This window comes from Pelodiscus sinensis, chromosome 1 (assembly GCF_049634645.1).
Source record: "Pelodiscus sinensis isolate JC-2024 chromosome 1, ASM4963464v1, whole genome shotgun sequence".
In the NCBI taxonomy this organism is placed as follows: domain Eukaryota; kingdom Metazoa; phylum Chordata; order Testudines; family Trionychidae; genus Pelodiscus; species Pelodiscus sinensis.
The window spans coordinates 93451494-93477644 of NC_134711.1; the positions used below are offsets into that span (position 1 = coordinate 93451494).

A 26151-nucleotide genomic window follows, 5' to 3' on the forward strand; every position below is an offset into this window, starting at 1 on the left:
AGTGAGGGTTCTTCCAGGTATAGAGCAGGTGAAAAAGCTCCATGACAGCCTTCTCTATCTAATGATAGAGGTATGAGTGGGAAGATGTGGCTGGAGCTCAGTACATTTAGTTATGCTAAGTTGATGAATAGCTGACTGGGAAGTTATATGTAACCACAGCTGCCCTCACCTCCCTGGGCTGTGATCTCAGTGCAGCTCAGAATCAAAGCAATATCTGTGCCTTAGATTGTTGAGAAATGGGTACATTGTCACTTACATAGTATCCTTGTACATTTATTAGTATGCTAGGTAATATTTCCCCTTCTAAATGGAATTCATTAAGTCCTGAAACTAGTGATATGTAGTCCATTTTAAGGGACTTAAATATTTTACTTGCCTTGCAATAGGCTGCCATTTCACAGGTGGTGTGGGATAAGTGGTCTCGTGCATAGGTGTAACAGTGAGACTTCCTTCTTAAACCTAATTTAGTAATGTGTTAAGCTAGTGAGAATCTTGCTCCTACCAATCCATCCAAGAATGAGTCTGAACAGTTCACTTATCGAATGGGCAGATTGGCCAGCAGCCCTCCCCAGTAAATTGGAGATTAAGGTGAAGGGCTAAAATCCTTCTACTGGACAGAAGCTGGGCACTAATCTTCGTGACAGGAAGAAAGCAAACAAATGATCTCTGGAATAAAGATCTCTGGAAAGGTCATCAACACAGCTTTGCTTTTGGTTTCTCTCTTCCTGCTGGTGGGGGCTTTGTTTTTGAGATGTCTTCTCCCCTCCCCCATCCCCCATCCTTCCTGTGAAGGGGGATGGAAAAGCTTGAGGCTAAGATTACAATGGTGACTTGAAGATGCTTGATCAGGGAGGAGCAGACATTTCAGCATTTCAAGAACTTGGAAATAGCAAATCAGTGTCACAGACTGAAGAGAGCTGATTCTACAGAGTTGATTTGGTTTTAGACTGTGATGACTTTGCTGATTGTGATTATCTGTACTCAGTCTTTGAACTGAGTTTAACTTGGGGGAGGGGAGCTAGGGGCTGGATCTGGCCCCTGAGGTTCAGGGACCCCACCGCAAGCATGTAGGAGCCCACACTGGTGCGCCAGCTCCCCCTTGCCCTCTGACGCTCTCAGTGGGACCAGAGCACACAATATAGGCTGGCCCCTCAGGTGTGAAAGGGGAGTGTCTTCTCTGTAGTCAGTGGGCCCCATCACTGTGTTTGGCGTGTGTTTTGCTTTTCTTGTTTTTGTATGTTCTCACTTGTGTATGGTGCCCGGCTGCCTTTTTCTGGGGGTCAGAGACTCCGACCCAAAAAAGGCTCCCCACCCCTGTAAGTGTATTCTCTAGCTCAGAGGTTCTCAAACTTTGGCCCATGCCATGGCCCAATGCAAACCTTTCTTTTGGCCACCATTTGCTAATGGAAACTCATGCTAATTACATAATTATGCTGGAGCCATTTTGCTAGTGCTGCTGCTAGGAGAGTGGTTTAATTTAACCAGTATGTAAGGAAATATTTAAAGTATTAAACAGATTAATTGCTTCAACTTTCTCTTTTTTTTATTGAAGTTTGATAAACTAAGTATCTGTCGAACACACAAAGTTCCCATATTTTCTTTCTTTATGGCAGGGGTGGGGAACCTCTTTGTGGGTCAGAGGCCTCTAACCCACAAAAAAAGTCAGTTGGAGACCACAGAAGTGAGAAGTTAAAAAAAAAATTTCCCCAGAAATCCCTAAGCCTCATTGATGTGACCCCCAATTGAGACACTTCACTCCTCCGGCACTCCAGCCCTACTGAGGGAGGGGGAGAAACTGGGACTGAGGTTCAGGGCTTCCTGTAGGCCAGATTTACTTTTTTGGGGTTCCAAGGTTAGTGGACTTTGTGGACCCCCAAGGCTTTGAGGTTGGGACAAAAATGAGGGGTTCATTGTGTTGGACGGGGCTGCTGGTGAAAGGAATGGAGGTATAGGATCTGGGCAGGAGGTAGGGTGCAGAAGGGGGTGAGGGAAGTCTGGGTGGGAGGTGGGGTGCAGGAGCAAGCTTGAGAGTAGGGTGTCTGGCCAGGGTGAGGGGGCAAGAGCAAGGGAAGGTGCAGTGTGTGCCCAGGAGGAAGGGTGCAGGAATGGGGAGGGTCTGCGAGGGGGCTCGAGGTGCGGAGGTCTGGGCACAAGGGGGTGGGGGGCACTTACTTCCCTTTGTGCCCCTCACAGGTCTCAGGCACCACCTCCCACTGCTTCCACTGGTCAGATTCTGGCCAATGGGAGTAGTGGGAAAAGCCTCCAAGCAGCATGCCTGTGTACTACTGTTCCTCCAGGTGTGTGTGTGTGTGTGGGGGGGGGGGGCATAGAGAGTGTTTCTTTTCCGCGAGCCGGGTTACATGCAACAAGTCATCCTCCTCATCCCCCTCCCCCCCACCCCAGCAGGAAGCTGGCATTCCAACTGCACAGGGGCTGGAGGGTGAGGCTGGAGCACCAGCCCTGCCTCCCTACTGCAGGGAGAAGGGGGAGGCTGAGATGGATCCATGGACCATCTGGGAGGCAGCTGTGAACCACTAGTGGTCTGTGAACTGCACTTTGAGAACCACTGCTTTAGCTTATCTTGGCAATTTGTTTCTGCACTGCTCATCTTAAGCATGTATTCTGGATCCAAAGCAGAATGTAAATCCAGAACCTTGCAAAAATTCCAGTTCAGCAGAGGATAGGCTTATGAAAAGAATAGACAGTTTTTTCCTGCCCAAGCTGGTCTTGACTTACGAGTCAAACATGCTTAATCTATTCCTGTTGGCATTCCACAGCTAGAGTTGTAATGATAAAGAGTAAAGCTGTTTCTTAGTTTGCCCTATGCCTCAGTTGAAACAAGTGAAGTTTAATTCCACAACTGTAATATTGGGCAGTGATGTCTGAAGCAAAGCACAGCTGCAATAGAGGCCTCTTGTCTCTAGAAACTTGGGTTCAGTTCCTAGATTGGGGGACAAATGAAAAGAAGACTCACATGCACAGTAGGGATGTGAAGGACTAGTTGAGTATCCAATAAGCAAGTGCTTATTGAATAGTGGACAGGATGGTTGACTAATTGCTTTCCCCCTCTCCCATCTTGCTGCCTCTATCAGAGGCAGCAGGGGGTACGGGAGAAGGAGTGCTTCAAAGTGGCTGCGCCTCTTGAAGCCTGTGGCCACATCTCAGGCTCCACGTGGTGCTGCCGCTTTGAAAAGACGTGGGCAGCCCGGGGTGAGCTCTGGTTTCCCCAGACTGCATGTGACATTTCAAAGCAGCAGTGCCATGTGGAGTATCAGGTAGCTCAGTTAGTCTAACTCCTTTGGTAGGATCCCCTCTTGGAGAGATGCTTCAATAGTACTGGGGTCTTTAAGTAGTGTGCAAGCTGTCTGGTGTCCTCCAATGCAAGTCTAATTCTGAAACTGCCCCCATACACAGGAAAGCTTGTTTAGAATCTCCCTTCCCAATGGAAAGTATTCCAATGGACACTTGTGCACCAATGAGGCCATATAAAAATGGGTGTGGGATTAAAATTGCATGCCCAAACTCTTGTCTTGAGTCAGACACCTAGGTAGGGCTAATTATTCAAAGTGAAAGCCACAGCCAGAAAACTAGGGTTCTGACTATAAACTATGTAACAGATGCTATTTCCACTCTTCTAATTGCCATTAGTCTAATCTTTACCATGATCCAGTTGAAGTTAAATCTGATCAAATGCCTCCTATTCTTGGAGTAGAGGACTCTGCTATGCTAAAATAGTCTTATTTGAGAAGGTGGGGGAACTCATTTATACAGATATCTGCAACTCATTTATACAGATATTTGCAGGGCTCTTCGATTCAGCCATAGCAATGCTTTGGATGCAAAAGGAGCACACGGCTCGCACAGTGTTGGCTGTGTGCAGTCAGCACACACCTGAGTTCACACAGGCACCACTTAGTAATATTGGTAGAAAAACAAATGTCTTATGGGCCACAAATGGAACCCTGATGGGCTGCATGTGGCCAACAAGTTGCAGGTTGCCCACCAGTGCTTTAAGGTAAAATGTATACCTTCTGGTCTCTGAAAGTAGGAGGAACTAGTTTTGATGGGCCTGCAGTTAACCATGGAATGAGCTAGCCAGTATAAGTCAGTTTCTGCTCAATACCATCCTGATACCTTGGAGTACCTGGTAGGGTAGCTTGAAGGAGGCAGTGTCATACTGATAAACTTGGTTTTAGCTGTTGCCCGGTTTCTAGTATTGACTTGTGCCTTCCTGTCTTGTCTCACTGCCCTAGTAGAACCTCTCAAAGAGGAGTGACTCAAGCAAGAAACTTGAAGGGAACATGGATTTGTCTGACTAACCACTGTGCTGTTCTTTTCTCTGCAGACCTACTCAGGCCTGTTCTGTGTGGTTATAAATCCTTACAAGAACCTGCCCATATACTCAGAGGATATTGTGGAGATGTACAAAGGCAAAAAGCGGCATGAGATGCCACCTCACATATACGCAATCACAGACACTGCCTACAGGAGTATGATGCAAGGTGAGTGGCAACTATGGGACAGTGACTTTCTTAGTGAGATCATGAAGTCAAAATGATATTTGAGACCTAGGTCAAGTCTATACTTGCACCTCACAGTGCTGTAACCTTCTGATTCAGGGGTGTGAAAAACACCCCTCTGTTAGCAACTCCCCTCATAGAGCAATACATAAAGCACTGTGAGAGCTCTCTTCCAGAGCTCATGCAGTGGCCATACTTTCACTTTAAAGCACTGCTGATTTGTGAAGAAGCCACTGGGCGGTGTTACTTCATGTCCCTCTTCTAAGGAGGGGAAGAGGCACATGGATGGGGTGTGCACAGGCTTGTAATAAAGACAGTGACATTCAGTGGAGACAAACCTAAAGCTGTGTTTGGTGCTGGGAGCCTACTGTGGTCTGAAACCTTGAACTAGAGTGCCAATCAAAACTACTTTTAATAGCATGAAAAATCAAGCAAGTTCTATCCTGGCAAGTAGGATAAATACTTATTTGCTATTCCACACAATATATTGGCTTTTTTGTAAATACCAAAAAAAAAAAAAAGACTAGCTTAGTTTCCTGGATACTCTTAGAATGCATTTGTAGTATTGTCAGAGAAATAATGTAATGCAAAACCATGTAATGCTTGTTTTTTGGCGTCACTTGGGGATCCTTAATGGAAAGCTCCTGAGGATCGTGTATGTACCCTATCTCTCAATAAGGTGATCTCCTCTTAGAGAATCAAAGCCTGCAGCCAAGGAATCTTATGGTATATAGAGCTAGCTCTATTCTGTCTCTTCCTGTCTTGGTATCTGGGTTATAGTGGCAGAAGTAGAAAAGCTACAGAGAATGCTTAAGACAGATGATAGTGGACAATCTGAAATAGTGACAGTCTGGGACAAGATGGCATGGGAGGATTGAGGCTGAAACTCACCATCTTGTAAGCAACTGGTCACTCTTTTAAAAAAAAAAAAAATCTAGATTTCTGTCACTTCCTCTAGAGAGGTAGAACTTGTATTGCCTTCTTGTTTTGGAGAAAATTCCATATGGTCAATTGCCAGTTGTCTGGCCTTATGTATAGGGGCCTACCAAATTCATGGTCCATTTTTTATCGGATTCAGAGTCATAGAATTTTAAAAATCACAAACTTAATTAGTTTAGATATTTAAATCTGAAATTTTACAGGTTGTAACTGTAGGGGTCCTGACCCAAAATTAAGTTTTGCAAGGTTACTGTACTGTAGAAGGAATTGCAAGGTTATTGTGGAAGGGTCACAGTATTTCCACCCTTCTGCGCTGCTGCTGGTGGCACTGCCTTCAGAGCTCAGTGACTGGAAAGTGGAGACTGCCTACAGAGCTAGGATTCCAGCCAGCAATGTCACCTCCAGCAGCAGTGTAGAAGTAAGGATGGCACAATACAGTATTGCCACCCTTACTTCTGTGCTGCTGCTGGGAGTGGGGGAGGTGGGAGGCAGTGCCTTCAGAGCTAGGTATCTGACAAGTAGCTACTACTTTCTGGCCATCCAGCACTGATTGCAGTGCAGAAGTAAGGGTGGCAATACCACAACACCCTATAATATCCTTTGACCCTTATTTGGATTGGAACCCCTAGTTTGAGAGACACTGATCTCCTCTGAAACTTATACTGTAAAAATACATAAGACTACTTTTATGGTCTGTAACACATTTTTCAAGACCATTAATTTGGTAGGGTCTTGCTTATGTGGCTTGATACAGCCAGTGGATTCCGCCACTTCTCACCAGCCTCTCAAACTCTCCATCAAGGAGCTATGATAGTTAGTTAGTGTGGAGGGAAAGGAAACAGGAAGAGGATTGCTTTCCTGTTGCCTAGATCAGTGACCCAAGGAAACTTACAGGTGGAGAGAGGAATGCCGACAAAGGCTGTTGGAGTACAGCAGCTCAGGGCACTTGGCATATGAGAGAACTCAAGGTGAAATGAAAAAGCAGGGAATCACACTCTAAGCAGCAGCACCACTTGCTTCCTATCCCTCGAAGTCATTGCCACCCTATTTCCACTACACCCTGAAAACAGCTGAGAAATATAAATACTTTTCCTAGCTGTCACTTTAAAACTACTCTGCTGCATCCAAAGAACTCTGCCTGTAACTTGTCCTTGAAGGAACCTTATTTCCTCTTTAAACAAAGGAATTTCTAAACTGTCTTTGTCTTAAGTGACAAGACAAATGTGCCTTCTATTCACTACATGACTGCCCATTACCCTCTTATCTGCAGTTCACTTCCTCTATTACTTCCTTCTCTTCCCTGCCTACTCCTTGTCAGCAACAGTGCCAGCAGCTTTCTTTAAACAAGCTACTGACTTGTTCTGGCAGAGTGTTTCTAGTTTGCGCTTCTGTGCAATAATGGAGGCAATTCCTTTAATGCGATTGTAACAGGATTCTGGAAGACAAGAGGCTTCCTCTGATTATAACCAACAATGAAACCACTTGAAGGATCTAGAGCAAGCATCCTGTATGGCAGGGTGGGGAACCATTTTTGGTTCCTCACTGATGTCTCTCCTCAGGCAAAGGGACACATTCCCCTCACACATCTGAGCCTAGGGGGACCCAGCTTAGTAGATTTGGTATGCTCTAGCCTGGCAGGGGTCCTGGAATGTCATCCCAGGCTCTCAAATGCTCAGTGCCCACCCACAGCCTTGTAGGCCAGATCAGGCAAGCTGGGGGCTGCATCCGTTCCTGGGCATTAGGTTCTCCATCACTGCTGTATGGAATCCCTCTGCTAATTACACAGGCTGGTTCTGGGGACAGCTGCACAGTAGTGGCTTAAAAGTGATAGGTGAAGTTCTCTTGCATGTGGTGATTCATAGCCAAATGGTCACTATCTCTCATCTATCTTTCTGACTTTGCAATGTTAACTGTCTGAAACACAGAAATCTCAACTTGCACTGTTAATTCAATGCACAAAGGTAAAGAATGACACTCTGACATCTGCACTCTTAGCATTGGGATGAGGGGGGGAAGGTTTGAGTTCTGCATAAGTGTTTCCTTTACCTCCTTAAAGGGAAGAGGTAACAGGTGGAGGAAGAAAGAGGGTTGACTACAGTCCTGGCCACATCCAAATTGCTCTCAGCTGTTACCTCTTTCCCACAACAAATCTAACTGCATGGCGAATGTGTGTGTCTTGCCCAACTAGCTGGCTGCTCCAGGTTCTCTTTACCTAGTTCAGAACAAATGTGGTTACCTACCCTCTTGTGCACTTGCTGGGCTTGGAATTTATTCCCATCTAATAGCTGGGCTACCTAGTGGGACCACACAATTTAACAATGCTTTCATGGGCTCTGCGTGTGGGGTTTCAGTGCCTTGTAAAGGATATGCATTAGCAGCAGAGTAACTAAAGCAATATTATTGAAAGACTACCAAATGGCAGAAACACTAAACTGTAGGAATTACATTGGGGTTCTGCTACTGGAGTAAGGGTGGAGGCTCTTGTGAAGCTTCTGGTCCTGTCCAACTTCATGGGCAATGGAAAGCAACATTGCTGTTTTGGCTTTCTCCTATTTTTCTCATTTGTGGGGGAGGCTTGATGCATCAGCCAGTGGTATGGGAGGAATCTGCATGGAACAGAAGATGGAAAAAGCCCTGTGTTCTGCAAGGACTGGAGGCATTTAGGATTAATAGTTGTACCCCATTCTCCTTTCAGAGCCTCATATGAAGGGAAACCTTAATGGTCCGATTAAATGTATTTTAATATCCCATGTAATCATAGAACTGTAAGGGACCTCGAGGTCGAGTCCAATCCCCTGCCCTCATGGCAGGACCAAGCACTGTCTAGATTTCAGTGGCTACATGCAGGGGGCAGATGGCTTCTGTGTCCCGCTGCCCTTGATACAGAGGCAGCAGGGAGTGGAAGGGGAGAAGATGGCTCTGCAGGAGCTGATATGCTTTTAAGCTGGCTCCCTGTACATACCAGGAGTCTGCATGTAACCGTGTAATCCCAGGCTCATCAGTTAACCATGTACACTATTACTTTCACATTCCTAACAAGTACCCTTAAAGACAGTAGGCTGATGACTCTGACCTCCACCAACATGGGGTTCAGTTGTTTCTTAAGCTGATAAAGCAGAAAGACCTACATGTTAATTGGCTTGGATACTGGATTTTGTTTGGTTTCACTATGTTTATGGTATCTGAATAAGCAGCCTGTTCAAGGTTAGGAATGGGAGTAGAAACACTGCTTTTATTCTGATTTGTTAATCTAGAAACTGTTTAACCCTTTGTTTTGTACCTAGGCTGATGCACTACCTTTCAGAACTGAGCAGTCTGGTGCACCAGTGCCTATATGTTCCATAGGATTAAATCACTTGTAAGGAAACTCAATCCAGTGCACTGCTGTGAGTTAGAGCATTGTGAAAAATTTGTCCATCTTTAAAGTGGTACTGTTTTTATCCTCAATCTACTCTTCTGTGTGGGGCAGTGGAGGGACCTCAGAACTCTCTTCTTTTGAATAAACTTTGGAAATCCTCATGTGCAATTACCATATTTGTGTGTGAGAATGAAATTCCCAGTTTGCCTAAGCACTGCTCTTCTCCCTGTGGCCGGTATCTTGATTACCTAATGGTTTGAATACTTTCAGAGGAATTGGCTTTATTGCAGTTGAGAGTGAGAGATGTCTTAAGCATGCATAGCATTACACTACTGCAGCAGATGTGCATGAAAGAGAGAGTGCATAGAAACTTTGGGCAGGTAAAAATTTCTGCAGTCGACTGTAGCTTTTTTCAGTTGTCTGTTTGGAAAAGGCATTTCAAAGATGTTGAAATGCAATGTTCAAGTTATCTGGGAAGCTTTCTTCACCTGCTCAAGATACTGGTGAAGAATCTTTGTGAAATATGCTGTAGTGCCAGTGTCTAAAGAACCACACAAATAAGGCTGTTGAACTGTTACACTCAACCTTTTGTGTCAACAGGGAGTTAGTCCCTAATGGCTTCTTCAAAGCTTCTCCCTAGAAGATTGCTCTCCTTGCTCCTAATGCGCTTCTCAGGCCTGGCTGTGTCTATTACCTCCTTCCCTCCCTATCAGCTTGTCTTGCTTCAGCGGGCAGAATAAGTAGCAGGTCCAGACTGTTTCCCACCTGTCAGTTGTTCAGTTTTTAGTAGGGATGTGAAAGGGTAACTGGCAAGCATCACTCTTAACCAGTAATACTTATTGGTTCTGGCAGCTTCCCTGCCTGTCCAAAAAAAGGTTCCACACCCCTGAGCTAAAAGGACTGAAACATAAGGGTTCATCTGCATTGCACAGAAACAGACCTAGTCTTTATGCTATAGGACAAACTGATGCTCACTGCTGTGGAAGTGTATTTTGCAGTATAAATGAGGGATGTAAAACTTCAATTAATTGGCTGTTGCTGCAATTGAAAGGCAAAAGTGCTGTTGGGAGCACAGGGCCAGCAGGGGATTCCCCTGTTGGCCCCGTGTTCCTCATGGCATTTCAAAGTGGCAGTGCTGCATGGAGCAGGGGTCGGCGGGGGACTCTCAGATGGCCCCAGGCTGTACGTGGCATTTCAAAGCAGCAGCACCATGTGAAGCCTGGGGTCTGGCCCCAGGCAGCACTGCTGCTTTGAAGTACTACCTCTCCACTGCCCCGCACCCCTTTGCTGCCTCCATCAGAGGCGGTAGGAGGTAGTGACTAGATAACTAGTGTGTCGACTATCCAATAAGCATTTGCTTATTGGATAGTTGACTAGTTGTTCACATTCCTAGTATAAATGTACCCTTAAGTATTGAAGCTTAAGATAAAATTTATTTGTACCTGAAGAGGAGTGCCCTTAGATATTCTAAACTAGAACCTAAAATTGGCCTAGTGAAGAAACCTATATAAGGAGTCTTATTTTTGGAGCTGTGCAGAAGCTTCTCTCAGTTAATAGTCCCACATGCAATTTGCAAGTGTCTTTTTGCTTTGAAACACCATTTTTATTAAAGCATCTGTGGTGTACTGCTTACTACATGCCTTCTGATTGATTCTTATAAGCCAAAACAGAAGCGTTAGCCAGTTTATAACACTTTAGCTCAGACTGTCTGCCCCTCTGCTGAATACTGTGTTGACCCCATGAGCACAGGAGAATGCATACTAATAGGGATGTAAAATCTCAATTAGATGGTTAACCAGTTAAAAAGTGTTTGCTGTCAGAATTCCTCCAATATTTGTGTAACCTAAAATTGCAGGTAGACTCCACACATCTATATGGAAACAGGAAAATTAATACTGGAGAAAGGGGGTCTAGGATCTGGTTCAAGGCTGATTTAGGAAATGAGCTTAGATGTCTTTTCCATTTATTGATAGAAAAAGTTATACATGTTCAACCTTTTAGTACAACTTTCAGCTTCAAATAGCAAGATTTTAGCTTCAGGTGATTCTCCCTTTATTCATTCCTAGAAGTTCTGTTGCTATACATGTCTAAGGTTATGTTTATATTCTGTTTTTGAATCTTGCATTTTGACTTTCTATACTGTTTTGCTTCCAAATTTCTGCCCAATAGGAATGTTAAAATGCAGCAGAGAATCTGTCTAAATGATAGAGATTCTAATCTTGCTTGCAGCATGTCTAGATGGCATACATGTTGAAATACCACTGGTCATTCTGTGCTGCTGGCACTCCCATCAATGGAGTGGCTGTGGGGAGAAACTTGAACTAATATACAAATGTAGATAAAGGCCTGCTCTGTGTGGGAGCAAAGGCTATAATAAAATTACATGGTAAAATCAGAGATGCAGGATTGAGATGCTTTCTGGATTAAAACTCATTTAAGGCTAAATCAGTCCAGTTCTCACTCTGGCTTGATCCTCTCATTTGATCAGGCTGTTGCATGCAACCCATTTCAGCAACTGTCAGAGGAACATTTAGTAACGGAAACCAAGAGGGCTAGGCAGTTTCTCTGGCCTCTCTCCTGCCAGACAGTATGCTCCGTGGTTAGGAGGTGGGCGGAACCATTTAGAAATGGTTAAGCCTTTTGCCTTAATGAGTCAGCTATAGGCTGGAGATTGCAAGCCAAGCCTTTGCCTTTCAGATACACTTCCTCTTAGCTGGAAAGATGATGTCACCATTGTGTGAATGCTATATTACTTCTCCTTTTATGGAGATGTGCAGACTCAAAATCTGAGTTGCTCATGCAGAGGAAGTGGGTGATAGAGGCCTTTTAGGATGTTCTGTAACGAAGATGCTTAGCATAAACTGAATGTTCTGTTCTAGCCTTCCGACGTCTCTTCCTCCCCACCCCTAAATCCCCCAAAACATGAGCTGAGGTTGTACCCACCTGCCCATTGTGCTAGCATATGCAAAAGCAGTCTCAGAACTCCTATAGTTCATTTGCTAAAGTACAGTGTTTCATCGAGGATTTCTATATACATCTCATTTTTTTTTTTTTAAATCAGCTTTTGCCTTAATGACTTTTTTTGTGCAAATGCTTTCAGGTCCTGGAATCCATCTAAATGAACACTGTTATCTGGGACTACACAGGTTAAGAATGGTTAGGTTTTTTTGCAGTTAGGGTACATCTACACAGGAGCATTATTCCAAAATAACTATGTGAGCGTCTAGACAGCTAGCCCATTACTTTGAAATTTTGAAATAATGGGCGGCTTATTTTGGTGTTAACCTCATTTCATGAGGAATAACGCCTCCTCCAAAATAGCTGTTTTGAAATAGCTCCTTCCTCAGGTCATTCAAAGTAATTATTCCCCTGTGCTTCCTGGGGCTCTAAATCGAGGTAGCACGTTCACATTAGGAGAGCCTGCCTCAGACTAATTTTCAGGTTTCTTTGTAGTGTAGACGCAGTACTTCAAAATAAGGTATTTCAGAGTATTTCTTCTGGAGTAGCTTATTCTGAAATAAACATGCAGTGTAGACATAGCCATGGAATATTACAGAACACCTCAAACTTGAAGTTTGTATTACTTTCTGGATCCTTAAGATTATTTCTTGTTTGTAAGCACTCTGATATTGTGGCAATAAGAACTAAATACATCTCGGACAAAGATTTCTTTGCCAGCTGGTCTGAAGTACAAACTTGTTGTCACAATTAGACTAATGGTTTACTTATTAAATGCATAATTCAGAGGAATGACAATGTCTGCAAGCAAATTCTTTTCGGGTGTTGGCAAGGTACTGTGTTAGACTGTATTGACCATAAAAAGGAGTCCAGTGGCACTTGAAAGACTGAACAGATTTATTTGGACATAATTATTTTTAATTACTCTTTTGATTGTCCTATAGTAAGCAATTGATGTTGTGGTACCCAATATAAGTAACTTGCATGTGCTGCCAGTTTTTGGAGATGTGTTGGGAGCTGGGCTTCTGAGGCCATGTCTAAACATACCATCGGAATTACGGCTGCAGCGGTTGATCCCCATGTGTGTCTATTTTAGTGAGTCTAGTGAAGACCTGCTAAATTTACCGCTGATTGCTCTTTCCTAGACTGATAACTCCACCTGAACAAGAAGAGTAAGGGAAGTTGATGGGAGCAGTTCATCAACTCTCTTTGGTCTTCTGCTAGGATCCTACTTCCTGTGGCTCAACACAGCATTTGAGTCAATCAGTACACAATTAGAAGAATTCCAGCTATCCCAGTGATGGCTGTTTTACAGTGATGGGAAAGAATTTCCCCTTAGATTCCAGACTGGAATGTTTCCTTTTATGGTAGTGTCTGCATACTGCTGTGACTTGCCTGCACTTGCAGGTACATTCCTGCTGACTTAAAGTGGAGGTGACTCATAGCTGCAGCTGGCCATGGGGAAACCAAATAGGAGGGGGTAAGGTAGCACTGAAAGGGTCCAATGTTATTGTCTACAGCTTTTCCTGAATGCTCATCAATTTGTATGTTTAATTCTCTAGTACGGTATGGGGGGGGGGGCCCTCTTAATATTTTCCACAGGTAGACGTTATTAACTAGACTGCTGCTGAATCACCATCTCTCTCCCTTATGTGAAATTCTAAAACATTCTTCTATACCAGCATTATTTTTCAAACTTCATTGCAATGCAGTGCCCTCTGACAACCAAAATTACTACATGGCCTGGGGTGGGGGGCAAATCTTCAGTCCTGAGTCCCAGTGAGATTAACACTGACCCAGGCAACCCCATTAAAAAAGGATTGTGACCCACTTTGTGGTCCCAACTCAGTCTGAGAACTGCTGCTCTGGCAGACACTGTGTCTAGGGCACTTGATTAGTATGAATTTGATTCTAGTATCTATCATCTGTTCTTTTTAGCATCTCACTTGTGTGGCTGTGTCAGTGTTTTATCACAAGGAAAGGGATGTTACCATTTTGTCTTAAACAGGAGCCCCTGAGTACCCAAATGAGTGTAAGCTCTTCCTGCAGATGGGCTGGGCTGCTTGTTACAGTTTTCAAAAGTCCATAGCTCTATATGAATGTGCTATAAAGCCAACCAGGTGTCTGTCCTCCTGAATGCAACACCTGGGGCTATGTGCAGATGAGTCATTAGTTATTCCCTGATGCAGCCTCCAAGTGCCCAGTCATGCAGAATCATTCTGGCGTGTGCCTTGGTGATCCATTGACCGACTGGAAACCTTAGTGGGTGTGGCATTCTGAACTGAGGTCTGTCCTTAACCTGTTGTTCAGCAGTGGATTCCTTAAAGGGCTATACTGAACATACATTCTTCAGTGATTAAAGAGTCTGCCATTTCATTTTAGGTAATTATACTTATAGTTAAGGTTGCCAGAGGCTTCATTTTTAAGACCCTGTTGTTTTTGATGACTTTGCCAGATTTAAACTATTTAGGGTGAGACTTTCCATATCCAATATTTGCCTTGTACTAGTAATATTAAAATGTGTTTGTTAAAACATCTAACCGCTGAAAAAAATTTCAGCGGTTGCATGCAGGACACAGTCAGCTCCCCAGAAACCAGTGCGTGATGGAAGGTGGCTCTTAATCCGCCCCCTAAGTGTACCGGCTCAGTCTGTGTCTGCCCCCCAATGCTACTGCCTCTGAGGCAGAAGTGCTGGCGGGAGGAAGGGGCTGTGTGTAACTGCATGTTAACCCGTGAGCCCAGGCGCATGGGTTAACCATGTAAACAGTTAGTTACTTTCACATCCCTACCTGCCACTACATATTTTTTTGCGATATTCAGTAAAATGGCTCAATCACTTCTGAGGACAAGATCAGGGAAAAATACATGTTTTGCTAGTTTTCTTTTTTTTTAAAAGGACTCTTGAAATAGTTTCATTAAGAAGTCATTCCATTTCCATATTTTGGAGCAGCGACCTGAGGTTTGTGTGAGCTGGCTGCCCTGGTATGTGAGACACCTTTTGCGTTTGAATGAATTTTTACAGGAATGGGCCAATATGATTGTTTCTACATCCAACAGGAATAGGGAAGGTATGTGGCTGGGTTTTTTTGTGCTAAGCTCTGTGTATGGCAGGAATGGGGAACCTGGGGCCAGATGTGGGCCCCAGCTTGTCTGGATCTGGCCCCTGAGGTTTGGAGTCCCCCCACTATTGGGGAGCATGCCCTGGGGGCCAGTTCCCTCTCCCCCTGCCACCAAACCATCCCTCACGGGGCTGGAGCACACAATCTACTAGCTTGGGCCTCCCTGGCTCTTGTGTGGAAGAGAAATGTGGGGAGTCTTTGTCCTTCTCAGTCAGGAGTAGGGTGGTGGACGACTAGTCTACTATCCAATAAGCAAACGCTTATCAGATGTTGGCACACTAGTCAAATAGTCCCCCTCCCCCCCCAGCCTTTCCTGCCTTGATCAGAGGCAGCAAGGTGGGGGAAGTGCAGGGGGTGCTTCAAAGTAGCAGCACTGCTGCTTTGAAACACCACATGCAGCTTGGGGTCAGCTAGGGGCACTCCCCTGCCCCCCGCTGACCCCAGGCTCCATGCAACGCTGATGCTTTTGAAACGCTACAGGGCCAATGGACTGCTTGAGTCCCCTGCTAGCCCCATGCTTCCCCCAGAGCTTTTGCCTTTGAAGCGTAGCAACAGCCCTGTAGCTGTTGCTACACTTGAAAGGCAGAGGTGGCCTCATCGACTAACTGAATAGTTGATGCAATTTGCATCAACTATTCAATTAGCCAGTTAATCTAAATTGAACATCCCTAATCAGAGGGGCCACACCAGTGAGGATTTTTTGCTTAATTTTTGTGCACCCCCAACTGTTTTTTATTTTTTGTTTGGGTTTTTTGTTTTGTTTTTGTGTTGGTTTTTCCTGTGGGTCAGTGGCTCCTGACCCAGAAAAGGTTCCCCATCCCTGGTATATGGCATTCTGAAAAATCTCACCACATTATGCTCAAACATGGTTGGTAGCTAAATTCTTGAAGAGTCAAGTCTTCACAGAGCATGCTGCATCTCCATAGCTCCCATGTGAAACCAAACTTCATAGAAGCCTGTTGTCCCACACAGGCATTTTCCATCCCTGGGCTAAGTCTCTCCTTGTAATTATTAGCTACTGGGAGCTGTCATGGCACTGGGCTCCAACTGAGCATAGAAACTTTTCTCTGCTGTCCAATAAGCATGCAGGAGGAAGCTACCAAAATGAGGAACAGGAGGGGAAAGTGATGATGAAACACTAGGGTAGTGGAGGGAGAAAAGGAAGGATAAGAGTGAGGCAGGGGAAGATAAGAATGAGAGGGATAATAGTAGGAAGTAGATATAGGCTTAGGAATGGTAGGGACTATGAAGGGGATGATAGGACTGGTAGGGATGTGGAGGGCATGAGCGGACCTTGAACAGGAAGGGAAATGGAAACTAGGGGGGTAGGGAAGGAAAATTAGACTGGAGGATAGGGGTGTCGTGATCGTAAATTCACTAATGTTTTTAAAAACCTGATATAGCGCTATAGTAAAATCTATGCAGAAACTAATAGTTGTGAATTCAATGCAGTTTGGATGATATATAGTAAATTCAGGGCACTACACTGAAATGTTAACCAGTTACACATTGAGCACCATCCATTCTGCATTCAATGAGGCAAGGGTCTTGTGTGTCAGCATGTACACAAGGGATCCAAATTCAGGTTTGTGGCCAACCTTAATTCTGGCACTTCCTGTATTTGACATCACAACCTTAATTTTGTTTTTAATGTGGCAAATTTTTATATCTAGTAGTACAGTGTCTCCGTCCTCAACTTGCCACATGAAAGAATTGCTAATACAAGAATCTTGAGGCACTGCTTGTTGCACTCTGGTATCCCCAGGTCAGCTAAAGATGTAGTTAATGCTTAGGCCTCTCTTACTAATAAGGATAGGTCAATGTTCCCAGTAACCATGTGGCAGGGTTGTAATTGCATGGCATAGTTTGCGTACAGTAGCAAATAGTTCAGGAGGCACAGGAACAACTCAGATGGGGGTGGTAGTGATGGTGATGGAAATCTGTTCACACCCTAGAAAAAGCAGCATAAGGATTACATCTGGATAGATAATGGTGCCACCTTTAGGATTTGAGGAGAAGGAAGGAACTATTCCAAGATTGTTAGAGATAGTGGGTCACACTTCTGAAGACACTTGCATGAGGATGTTTTGGGGAATGTCCGTATACTTTCTGGACTTAATAGCTTATGCAGAGGAGGCAGAAGTGAGTTTTGGCTTGTCTGATCCTGTTTTGTTTTGTTTCAGATCGAGAGGATCAATCCATTCTGTGCACGTGAGTATTTACATTCCTCAGCTTGTCTTGCTGTCAGCTCTTGTTAAAATCCTGCTGGAGGGCTCTTAATTGAGAGTTTACTAGAATCAGTAGGTCACACGATACTATAAAAGCTAGGGAACATCTGTCTCTTTATTTCCTATCATTTAACATCCATCCCTGCCTACCTATATTCTCTTTCTGCAGGAGGATTGTCTCCTGCATGAGCAGGAAATAAATGATCTTAAGATGATTCTCTAGTGGTGATGTTGCTTTATTGATATTTGGAAAGGACTTTAGAAGACCTAGGAGTAGCAGTGGGGGGGGGGGGGGTGTATGCACACTGTCAATAAAGCAATGAGGAAGGCAATAGCCTAGGCTGAGGTTACAGTGAATAATGTGCCTACACAACACTTGGATTTCTTCTGAGCCTAAAAGTGAAACTGATCTACAGACCCTGTTACTTTCTGGTGCTGAAGGAGTTTAGATTTTTTTGCTTAAGTGAATTCCTTAAAAGGAATTTCCCTAATTGCCTTGGTGTCCGTCCCCCACCCCCAACCGATTATTCCTCAGCCACTTGCATGTGAAGGCTGCCAAGTAACAGGAAAGCAAAATTTCCTTTTCATTTTTTTCCCCCTTCTCTCTTCCCTGTATCCCCACTCTTCACTTGCTTCCCCCCAAGTCACAAGAAACTGGCTGAGCAATAGTACTAGAACATAGTACGGGTTGCTTTTCTGTTCATTTAATATGCTCAGGTTTTCTATTAGGGCAAGTGTCTCTAATTGCATTCGTGCCATTAAACATTGCTTTAAGACCTGTGGTCAGCTGAAAAGTGTGGGATTTAAAGTGTGAATGCATTTTACCCTCATCTTGTTCTTGAATGAATCCCAGACTGTCTTTGCAGAGGTGAATCGGGAGCTGGTAAGACCGAGAATACAAAGAAGGTCATTCAGTATCTGGCTCATGTTGCTTCGTCACACAAGAGTAAAAAAGACCAGGTAGGTTCACTACAAAGATATGGTACTATCATGCTGACCACTTAAGTAATGGTACACTAGGAGATATTTTGGTTGATACTGGTCAAATAAAACATGTATCAGTGGAGTAGGGAGACCGTGAACTATGGAGCCATGACCGTTTTACATATGGCTTAAAAACACCCTACAAATCAGACCATTCTCCCTCATAATTCCATTGGCTTCATTGGAGATCTACAAGGGATAAACTTTTTCACTGTATCTTGATTTCATGTATAGGGCACAGTTTAGAAGTAATCACACATCAGTCCGACTCATTCCTATAATTTGTGATAAATCCAAGCCACTGAAGTGACCCAGTCCCTAGAGATGTGGCTTCCTTGATTTGAATCCCTGTATCTTGAGTTTGGCTGCTGAGTGTTTTATAGGTCAATTTGGAGTGGTTCATAGTTATCAGCTGAAGATTTGAGTGAAACAGATGTTTTCACCCAAGTAAAAGTTCTGTAACTAATAGAACATGGGTTTTTTGAAGTTGTCTCACTTATATTTTTTCCCCCCTCCCTCTCCCTTTGATGGATTATTGCCGAACTCATCAGTTGTATCCTCTTAGGTGAGCTGCACGTTTTCTGCACGTTCTGCACAAGGAATGCATTTTGTCCCATTGTGTGATTTAAGCACCTTTTCACTTCACACTAGTGTCACTTCCTGCAGCTAGAACAGTCCTGTAGATAACTCATAGTTCTGTTCTGTTCTACTCACAACAAACTTTTGTGAAATGCTGTCAACTAGTAACTGCAGTTAGGTCAATGACACATTTATTCACAAGGTGTCTCTCGTAGAACTTCCCAGAACACTAAGAGAAACTGTTCCTGAATAGTGAACTGACCAAAGGGAGTTGAACTGAACCTGGCTTTCCTAGAATTGCATATGGAGCTTCTGTGTGCATGGTGTTTCTAACTAGATGAAGTTGCCTGACTGTGTAGCCTTTTACCACAGCAAGTTAGCTCTGGGTGCAGTTGCTGGGAAAGCTAAGTAAACTGCTGCCCTGAGTGTACTGAATGTTCCAACACAACGAGCTTGTTAGCCAGTTTCTCACATGGGAAATGCTGTTAACTTCTAACCTTTATAATGAAATCCAAATGCCAAACACATCTTTTGTGTCTAGGTAAAAACCTTCTCCTGGTAATTTAACAATAGTCATGCTGTGTGTGTACAGGGTATATGAAAAGGATACTCTCTGCATGCAGGTGTGTATGTGTAAGCACATATGAGTGACTTCTGGAATCAGACAAAAACATAGCCTCCATGTGCCAGACTCGGAGAAATACAAAAGCTTTTGCTATGGGCTGTCAGTAGCTCTATTAAGAAACAATTTTGCTTTTTTATTTTTTCTTGGCATGTGTGTGGTGGAAGAGTGATTATAGGATTGGGAATTAAGCAGTCTGCTACTGCTTAATCTTAAATGAAATTTCAGTAATCTAAGCAGACCAAGGATCACCAGATTATGGTATAAACCAACCTTTAGCTAACTTGACACGTGAATTTGAGTTCAAGCTCCATTTGGAAGGTTTCCTTCAGGAATCTTGCAACTCGCTTTCTCCCACTCTGGCTCCATATTGGTTATCAGCCTTATCAAAGAGGACTAGAATTATAGATAATGTTAGATGGCAATTACAGCTGTTAATGGTTAACTAGTGGGGATGGAGCAGCTGCTCTCTGCCTGCCACAGGCAGGGGTCTGCTCCAGGCCTGGGAGGCCCATCACAGGCTTGGGGGGTTGATCCAGCCCCGCAGGAGCAGCCCAGCCTGCTTGCCCCCATTTAATCGGTTAATGGGTTAACTAATTAAATGGGATTTTACTTCCCTAATAGTAATGAACCCTCTCTACAGCCTTGCTGGCCTTCATATTCCTTAGACCAAAATTCAGAGTCCAACTCTGGGTGTCTATGGATGAATATAATACCTTTTGAGACCATATTACTATCCAAGGGCACCAGTCTGCAGACTATGCTCATGGTAACCCCCAAGGTCACTAAGTTAGGCCCTACTGAAGACAATATTAGATTGAGGATGGAGCACAAATCTAGGTCTTCTGCATTTACAGTGCAGCACTGTAGTGGTATAAAGCTATAGGCAACAAATCTTTCTGGTATCCTTTTGGTCAAGAGACTGAACTTACAACTAGGGTTACCAGGTAGACCCCACCAAACTGGACACACTTGATCATGGGCAGGGGGGGACTGGCCGGGGGGGGAGGCCGGGGTGAGAAGCAGAGCTGGCGGGGGGTGGAGGGTGGACCCTGCTCTGGTCCATGACCACGAGCTAGCTGGCTGGGGGTGGAGGGAGGGTGGACTGGCCAGGAGGAAGGGGGGGGGGGCAGGAAGCAGAGCAGGGGAGGGGCGGGGGCCGTGGGGCTGGATGGGAGGAGTGGGGGGGGGGGGGGAGTGGAGCTGGCAGCGGGGGGAGGGGTGCAGCCACTGACTGCAGCTGGAGTCCCAAGGGGCTGTGCCCCCTGGCAGGCACTCCCTGAAGTTGCTAGTAGAAGCTGGGTGAGGGAAATGGCTGGGAGCCACTCCCCCTGCCTGGCTTCTGCACACAGCCAGAGGCTCCCAGCTGAGAGGCGGGGCCACAACTGGCACTGGGAGCCTCGGGTCACCTGCAGAAGCTGGGCCGGGGGGGGCGGGGGGGGGGGGGAGTGGCTGTGAGTCTCAGCCCCTGCCCCCTCCTCCCTCAGATTTTGCATGTGACCACAGGCTTCTAGCGCTAATCGTGGCCCTGCCTCCCAGTTGCTCCCCCACCCCTGCCAGGCTTCCATCTGGTGCCCAGCTGGGAATTCAGAAAATACCAGACATTGCACATGTCTGGTGTTTTCTGAATTTCTACCGGACAGACGATGCAAATAACGGACTGTCAGAAAACCGGACACCTGGCAACCCTACTTACAACTGAAGTATCGGAGTTCCTACTTTTTTCAAATTATAGCTGTTCAAAATCTTTCTCTCAACTGCCGTGGGGGAGCACCCTTTTCACTGTACTGATTTCTATTTGTGAGGATTCTAAAGGAATGGTTAATTTTTTTTTAAAGTAAATCACAGCATTTTATGGTAATTGCTACTAGGCAAGGTGAGGCTGCGTTTAGGATATGCAACATTAAAATCCCCAGTTTCATTTAATCAAATTGCGTATCAGGGAATGGGACAAGTAAATTGTGATTGAAGCTTTCCATGTTTGCTCTGTGCCTCAATTCAGTTCTTAAATCCTGAAAGAATAAAGAGCTATCTTCAAAACTAAAGTTGACTTTTTTTCCCATCAAATTCAAATGCCATGTTGAAACTCTTGCAATTTTTATCCTAAGTGATGTAGTGACCGGTGCTGTTTTCTTAAAGCATTAGCTGCTGGAATCATGTTTCTTGACCATCTCTGCCTTCCCTGTTTTTAAGGGTAGTTTGTGTATCTCATGGCTGAGAGATGTTTGCACTCGTGAATCATAAAGGCTCAGAGCAGGGGGGAAAAAGAAACCAAAACTTATGTTTTTAAAATGGAATGATTTTTAAAAAATAAATCTGCTGATTTTTCTGGGGCTTGACTCATGATTTTTATTTTTAAATATGGGACTGGCAAGGTTCCTTTTCTGGCATATGGCAGCTTCTCTTAAAAAAAAAAAAAAAAAAAAAAAAAAAAGTTTACAGAAGTTGGGAGTATATGGAGTTGAGTTTTCAGTAGCTAACTTAAATTAATATGAAATCAGAGATAGAAGGCACAAAGTGATTAGCTGCACATGTCCACTATATGCTAGTAGATCTAGAACTTGGTACTGCAACAGTTTGCATGTGGAGTCCAGGATTTACCCATCTCAAATACTAACCAATTCTAAAAACATTCTGTATGTAACTGGGTCCGGGACCTGCACTTACAGGTGCAGAAAGGTTGATGTATTAATTATAGGATCTCAGCTGTTCCTATTGAATTCTGAGAATTGTAAGGTTTCATAGCTCAAAACAAGTTTCTCTTCCTATTGGAAAGAGTCCTTAGCATGCTGCTACTTCTACCTAGTGAGCCTTGCAAAAACAATCTTCAGTCAAACAATGGCTGCAGAGATGTGAATGCTGCTTCCTCCTATGAGGTACCACCTGAATGCCTATGTGGGCTATTTAAATACAACATCAAAAGCATGCTCTACTTAAAACTAACACACAGGCAATGTTCAGGTTACATATGCTACTGCTTTTATGGTAATAGCCTCCTAATCAGATGGAGCATTATAGTAGTATACTGAGAATTTGCTTCTGCAAAGGATTTGGTATTCCTGCTACACTGCAACATTCTGCGGAGCCCTGCTTCCCATGATTAGTCCATTTGGTAGCTTTAGCTCCGCCATGCTCTTCATAGTCCCTACTTACCATTGTCATCTGCCTATAGGCAGATGACATGCTATATGCCTACTACAAGTCTCCTTTTCCTCTAGATTCTCTTGTTCCTCCCCTTCTCAGGGCTTCTGAGTCCAACTTCCATGTGTCACTAATTGCACCCTCCATTCCTGAGGTTAAAAAACATGAAAGGATTAATTTGCCCACAATGCACATGTTGCTATGAGACTCTTAGCTGTCATTTTCCACTTCTAGTGTAGTTAAATATGGCCATGCCAGCTTGATATTTTTTAGCTGAATACTTAAATATATTTAATGCCAAAGTCTTACTGCTATTTTAATCTAAATAGTCTTTTGATCTTTTCCCTTTGTCCAGCAGTGAAGCTGTAATGTTGAATTTGTGACATCACTTATTTCCATGGCAACAGATTGCAGTCACAAACAGGATTAGAACTTCACTGCTGGATCACTCAGGATGAGAACTGCTGGAGAGTTGGGATGGGTGTTGCAGCTCACATGTGTGCCAGAATAGCAGGAGAAACTCAAAATTACGGACAGACTTTTTATAGCAAGTTTGAGGTTTTCTTCCCAGCACAGCCAAAGTGTGACCTTATGGGAGGGATGGCTGTTGTAGCAGCCTGTTCCTTTCCTGTAACTAAACTATCATTTTATATGCACTTGTGGCAAAGTGAATAGAAACTTAGCTGAGGTGGTCTCTTCTGTGTGTAACTCTTCAGATTAATAGAAATGGTTGACTCTGTACTTTAGGCTTTTAAAGGAAAACTGTGACCTGAATGCATCAATAAGAACTAAAAATGCCAGAGTTCTAATTCCAAGTTTTAAGTTTTGGGCAAGTCATTTCATATCTCTGCCTCATTTTTACTGTCCTTAAGGGGGCGAATATTTATCTTACACACCTATAGAGGCAACATGAGGTTTGACTAATGTTGATAAATGAAGTTTTAGATGAAAAGGAGCCATAGAAGTACTTTGTCCTGTAAACACACTTTGCAATCTGAGTCCTGGGATCCACGCTCATGGACAAAAATGTTGGACTCTATTCCCATTTAGCTGGTATTCCTGAAGGCTTACTCTCTACTATTAAAAGAAGAGACCGTAACTCATTTATTTTCAGTATTTGGGAGCATAGTGCTGACTCTGTGGGTGGTCCAGAGTGGGAGCACCCATAGTGGGTGCCAGGGACGATGTCATGTAGAGGACTATGATTAACAGATAAGTCCAGACTTATTGGTTAATCTTGTTGACTACACACATTGTCTCCCTCCCCCTTGATGCCTCTCTATCAGAGGTGCAGCAAGTGGTAGGGGAGAGCAGGATCAGGTGCTTCTTAAAAGCTGGCTCCCTGTGAGCACTGAATCTGCTTTCCCTCTCTTCTCCTCCCCCCGCCCTGCATACTGCTGCCTTGAATAGAGAAGTAGCAGTGTGGAGGGTGGTGGGGGATAGTAGAGCCAATATGTGCTGGGAGCCAGCTCCTGAAAACCTCCTCCCGCCCCCCTCCCCCCCCCCCCCGCATCCTACAGATGCAGCGGGAGCGGGGAGGGCAAGCAGGAGCCAGTGCTAGGGGGAGCTGGCTTAAAAGCCAATTTAAGCTCCCCAGCTCCCTCTGCACTGCTGCCTTGGATATACAGGCAGCAGCAGAGTGCCAGGCAGCCTGTCTGCAGAGAGAGCGGTTTCTAAACTAGCTTCCCTCATGGACCAGCTCCTGCCTGTCACCCAGCCTCTGATGCAGAGGCAGCAGTGCATAGTAGCAGGAGCTCTGGGAGTGCACTGGTTGCCAGCCCTGCGCCTGGAAACTAGCAAATAGTTGTGGAGTTACACGACACTTCAATTACATGATATCTAACATCACTAGTGGATGCTGAGCAACCACTCGTGCCAAGCTCGCATTGCATCTCTTGGTCAGCAGGGCCACCAACGGGCAACTCCTCCTCTGCCCACCCAGTGCTTCTGCAGTATACAAATACTTGATTCAGGTATTCAGGAATCTGGTTGGTCTCTCTCCTTCCCTTATCTTTGGGGGGAGAGGAGTGTATGGAAGTAAAAGAGCAGCAGATAACACGCTTATACTCTGCTACCACTACTTACCTTTCGCTGCATTCCCACAAAGGAGGCTTTTGCTGGTCTGTGTAGATGCAAGAACCTTAGTGCAAGCAAACTATTGTCCCAAACCCCAAATTTGATTTATGACGATTTACTGGTGAGCTCATCCTCTTGCAGAATCCAGGGCGCTCTCCCAACCGAAAGCCAGGTTTGTTTTATTTTTCCGCATGGGATGCACAATGTTGCTGGGATATAGACATGATCTGGGGGAAGAATCATTGGCTTTCTAAAATATATGTTTAGGGGAATATTACCAAAGATTCAGTGTGGCTTCTCTACATAGTGCCAGGTTGATATGAGAGAAACATTGATCCTCTGGTTTAAGGTGTTTAAAAAGTGTCTTCATCCACTTCTGGTTTTCTGTCTAGGGAGAGCTTGAGAGACAGTTGCTTCAGGCTAACCCTATTTTGGAGGCCTTTGGAAATGCCAAGACTGTGAAGAATGACAACTCCTCGAGATTTGTGAGTATTGTTGTCTTGCATTAGTAGTTGTGCCCAAAATTCCAGAGGGAGAAGCCATTAGTTGAATGAATTGAGAGTCTTTCTTTACTTTGGTATCTGATATGTAATCCTGGGATGTTCTTTCCTGTAACTATTTTCAATTAAGTGAAACTGCGACACAGTTTTCACTTGTCATAGAATTATCTGCAGATGGCCTGGTATGCAAGTTGTTGAACCTTTGCCAGGGCTCCCTGTGCTGCTACTTCAGCTTCAGTCTATCGTTCACTTTTCTCCCAAGGAAACATGACCCTTATTGTAGTAATCCTGGAGGGCAGTGGAAAGCTTCTAAGAGATGGGAAGCTACATTTGAAACAAAACTGAAGTTGAAGTGGAGCTGTGGTAATGGTGGTAAATGTAGAATGTCCTGTCTACTTATGGTACCTGCTACTGAGAAGGTGGAGGGGATCTACTTCAGAATGAAACCTAAACAGATTTCCTGATGCCTAAGCCATCTGAAAGCCATGTAATTTGATGGCCCTATGTCTGTCATAGAAGTAATTTATAGTTTCAAGGTGGTTAAATTGCTCCATGATCAGCAAGTGTTATGTGCTGGCTGGGCTTTTGTTCTGTTTTAAAATTTGTCTTGGCTGGTAAGTGTTCTTAGGCCTTACTGTTCCATAGTGGAACCTATATCATTTTGCTCTAGTTGTGATAGCATAAAGTAACATTAATTTCTGCTCATCTTTCTTAGGGCAAGTTCATAAGAATCAACTTTGATGTCAATGGCTACATTGTGGGAGCCAATATTGAAACTTGTATCCTTTCTTTGGAGCCACTTAATAAAATAAATTACAGGTTGGGGGAAGTGGGAATGTTGATATCTACCTGCCTGTGTACAGCCGAATAGCATCTGCCAGCTCGAGCAATGAAGTCAGAGAGCCCTAGCTTTCAGTCAACACCTATTGCCTTAGGCTAGAGAAATCCCTGTTAAGATCCCTAGTTTTATCTGCAAGTTAAAAAAAAAAATCTTTAAAAATGGTGTACCATTTTAGAACCTATGTTGCTGCTATTATCAAGAATCTCTTCTGGATTAAATAATTCTGATGTTATGGGATAAAGTGGCATTTTAAGCTGTGACATGCTGAATGGACTTGGGATTCCAC

At 44.2% G+C, this 26151-nt stretch overlaps 1 protein-coding gene across 2 annotated transcripts in view; it reads left to right on the top strand.

Moving 5' to 3' along the window:
* MYH9 (myosin heavy chain 9) overlaps nucleotides 1-26151 on the top strand; it is a 99099-nt gene that overhangs the window by 28575 nt on the left and 44373 nt on the right. For both annotated transcript variants that reach the window (XM_075937802.1, XM_075937811.1), the window contains exons 3-7: nucleotides 4346-4502; nucleotides 17078-17105; nucleotides 17989-18082; nucleotides 24917-25009; nucleotides 25740-25803. In XM_075937802.1, coding sequence (XP_075793917.1) covers nucleotides 4346-4502; nucleotides 17078-17105; nucleotides 17989-18082; nucleotides 24917-25009; nucleotides 25740-25803 — 436 coding nt within the window. The remainder of the gene's footprint in view (nucleotides 1-4345; nucleotides 4503-17077; nucleotides 17106-17988; nucleotides 18083-24916; nucleotides 25010-25739; nucleotides 25804-26151) is intronic.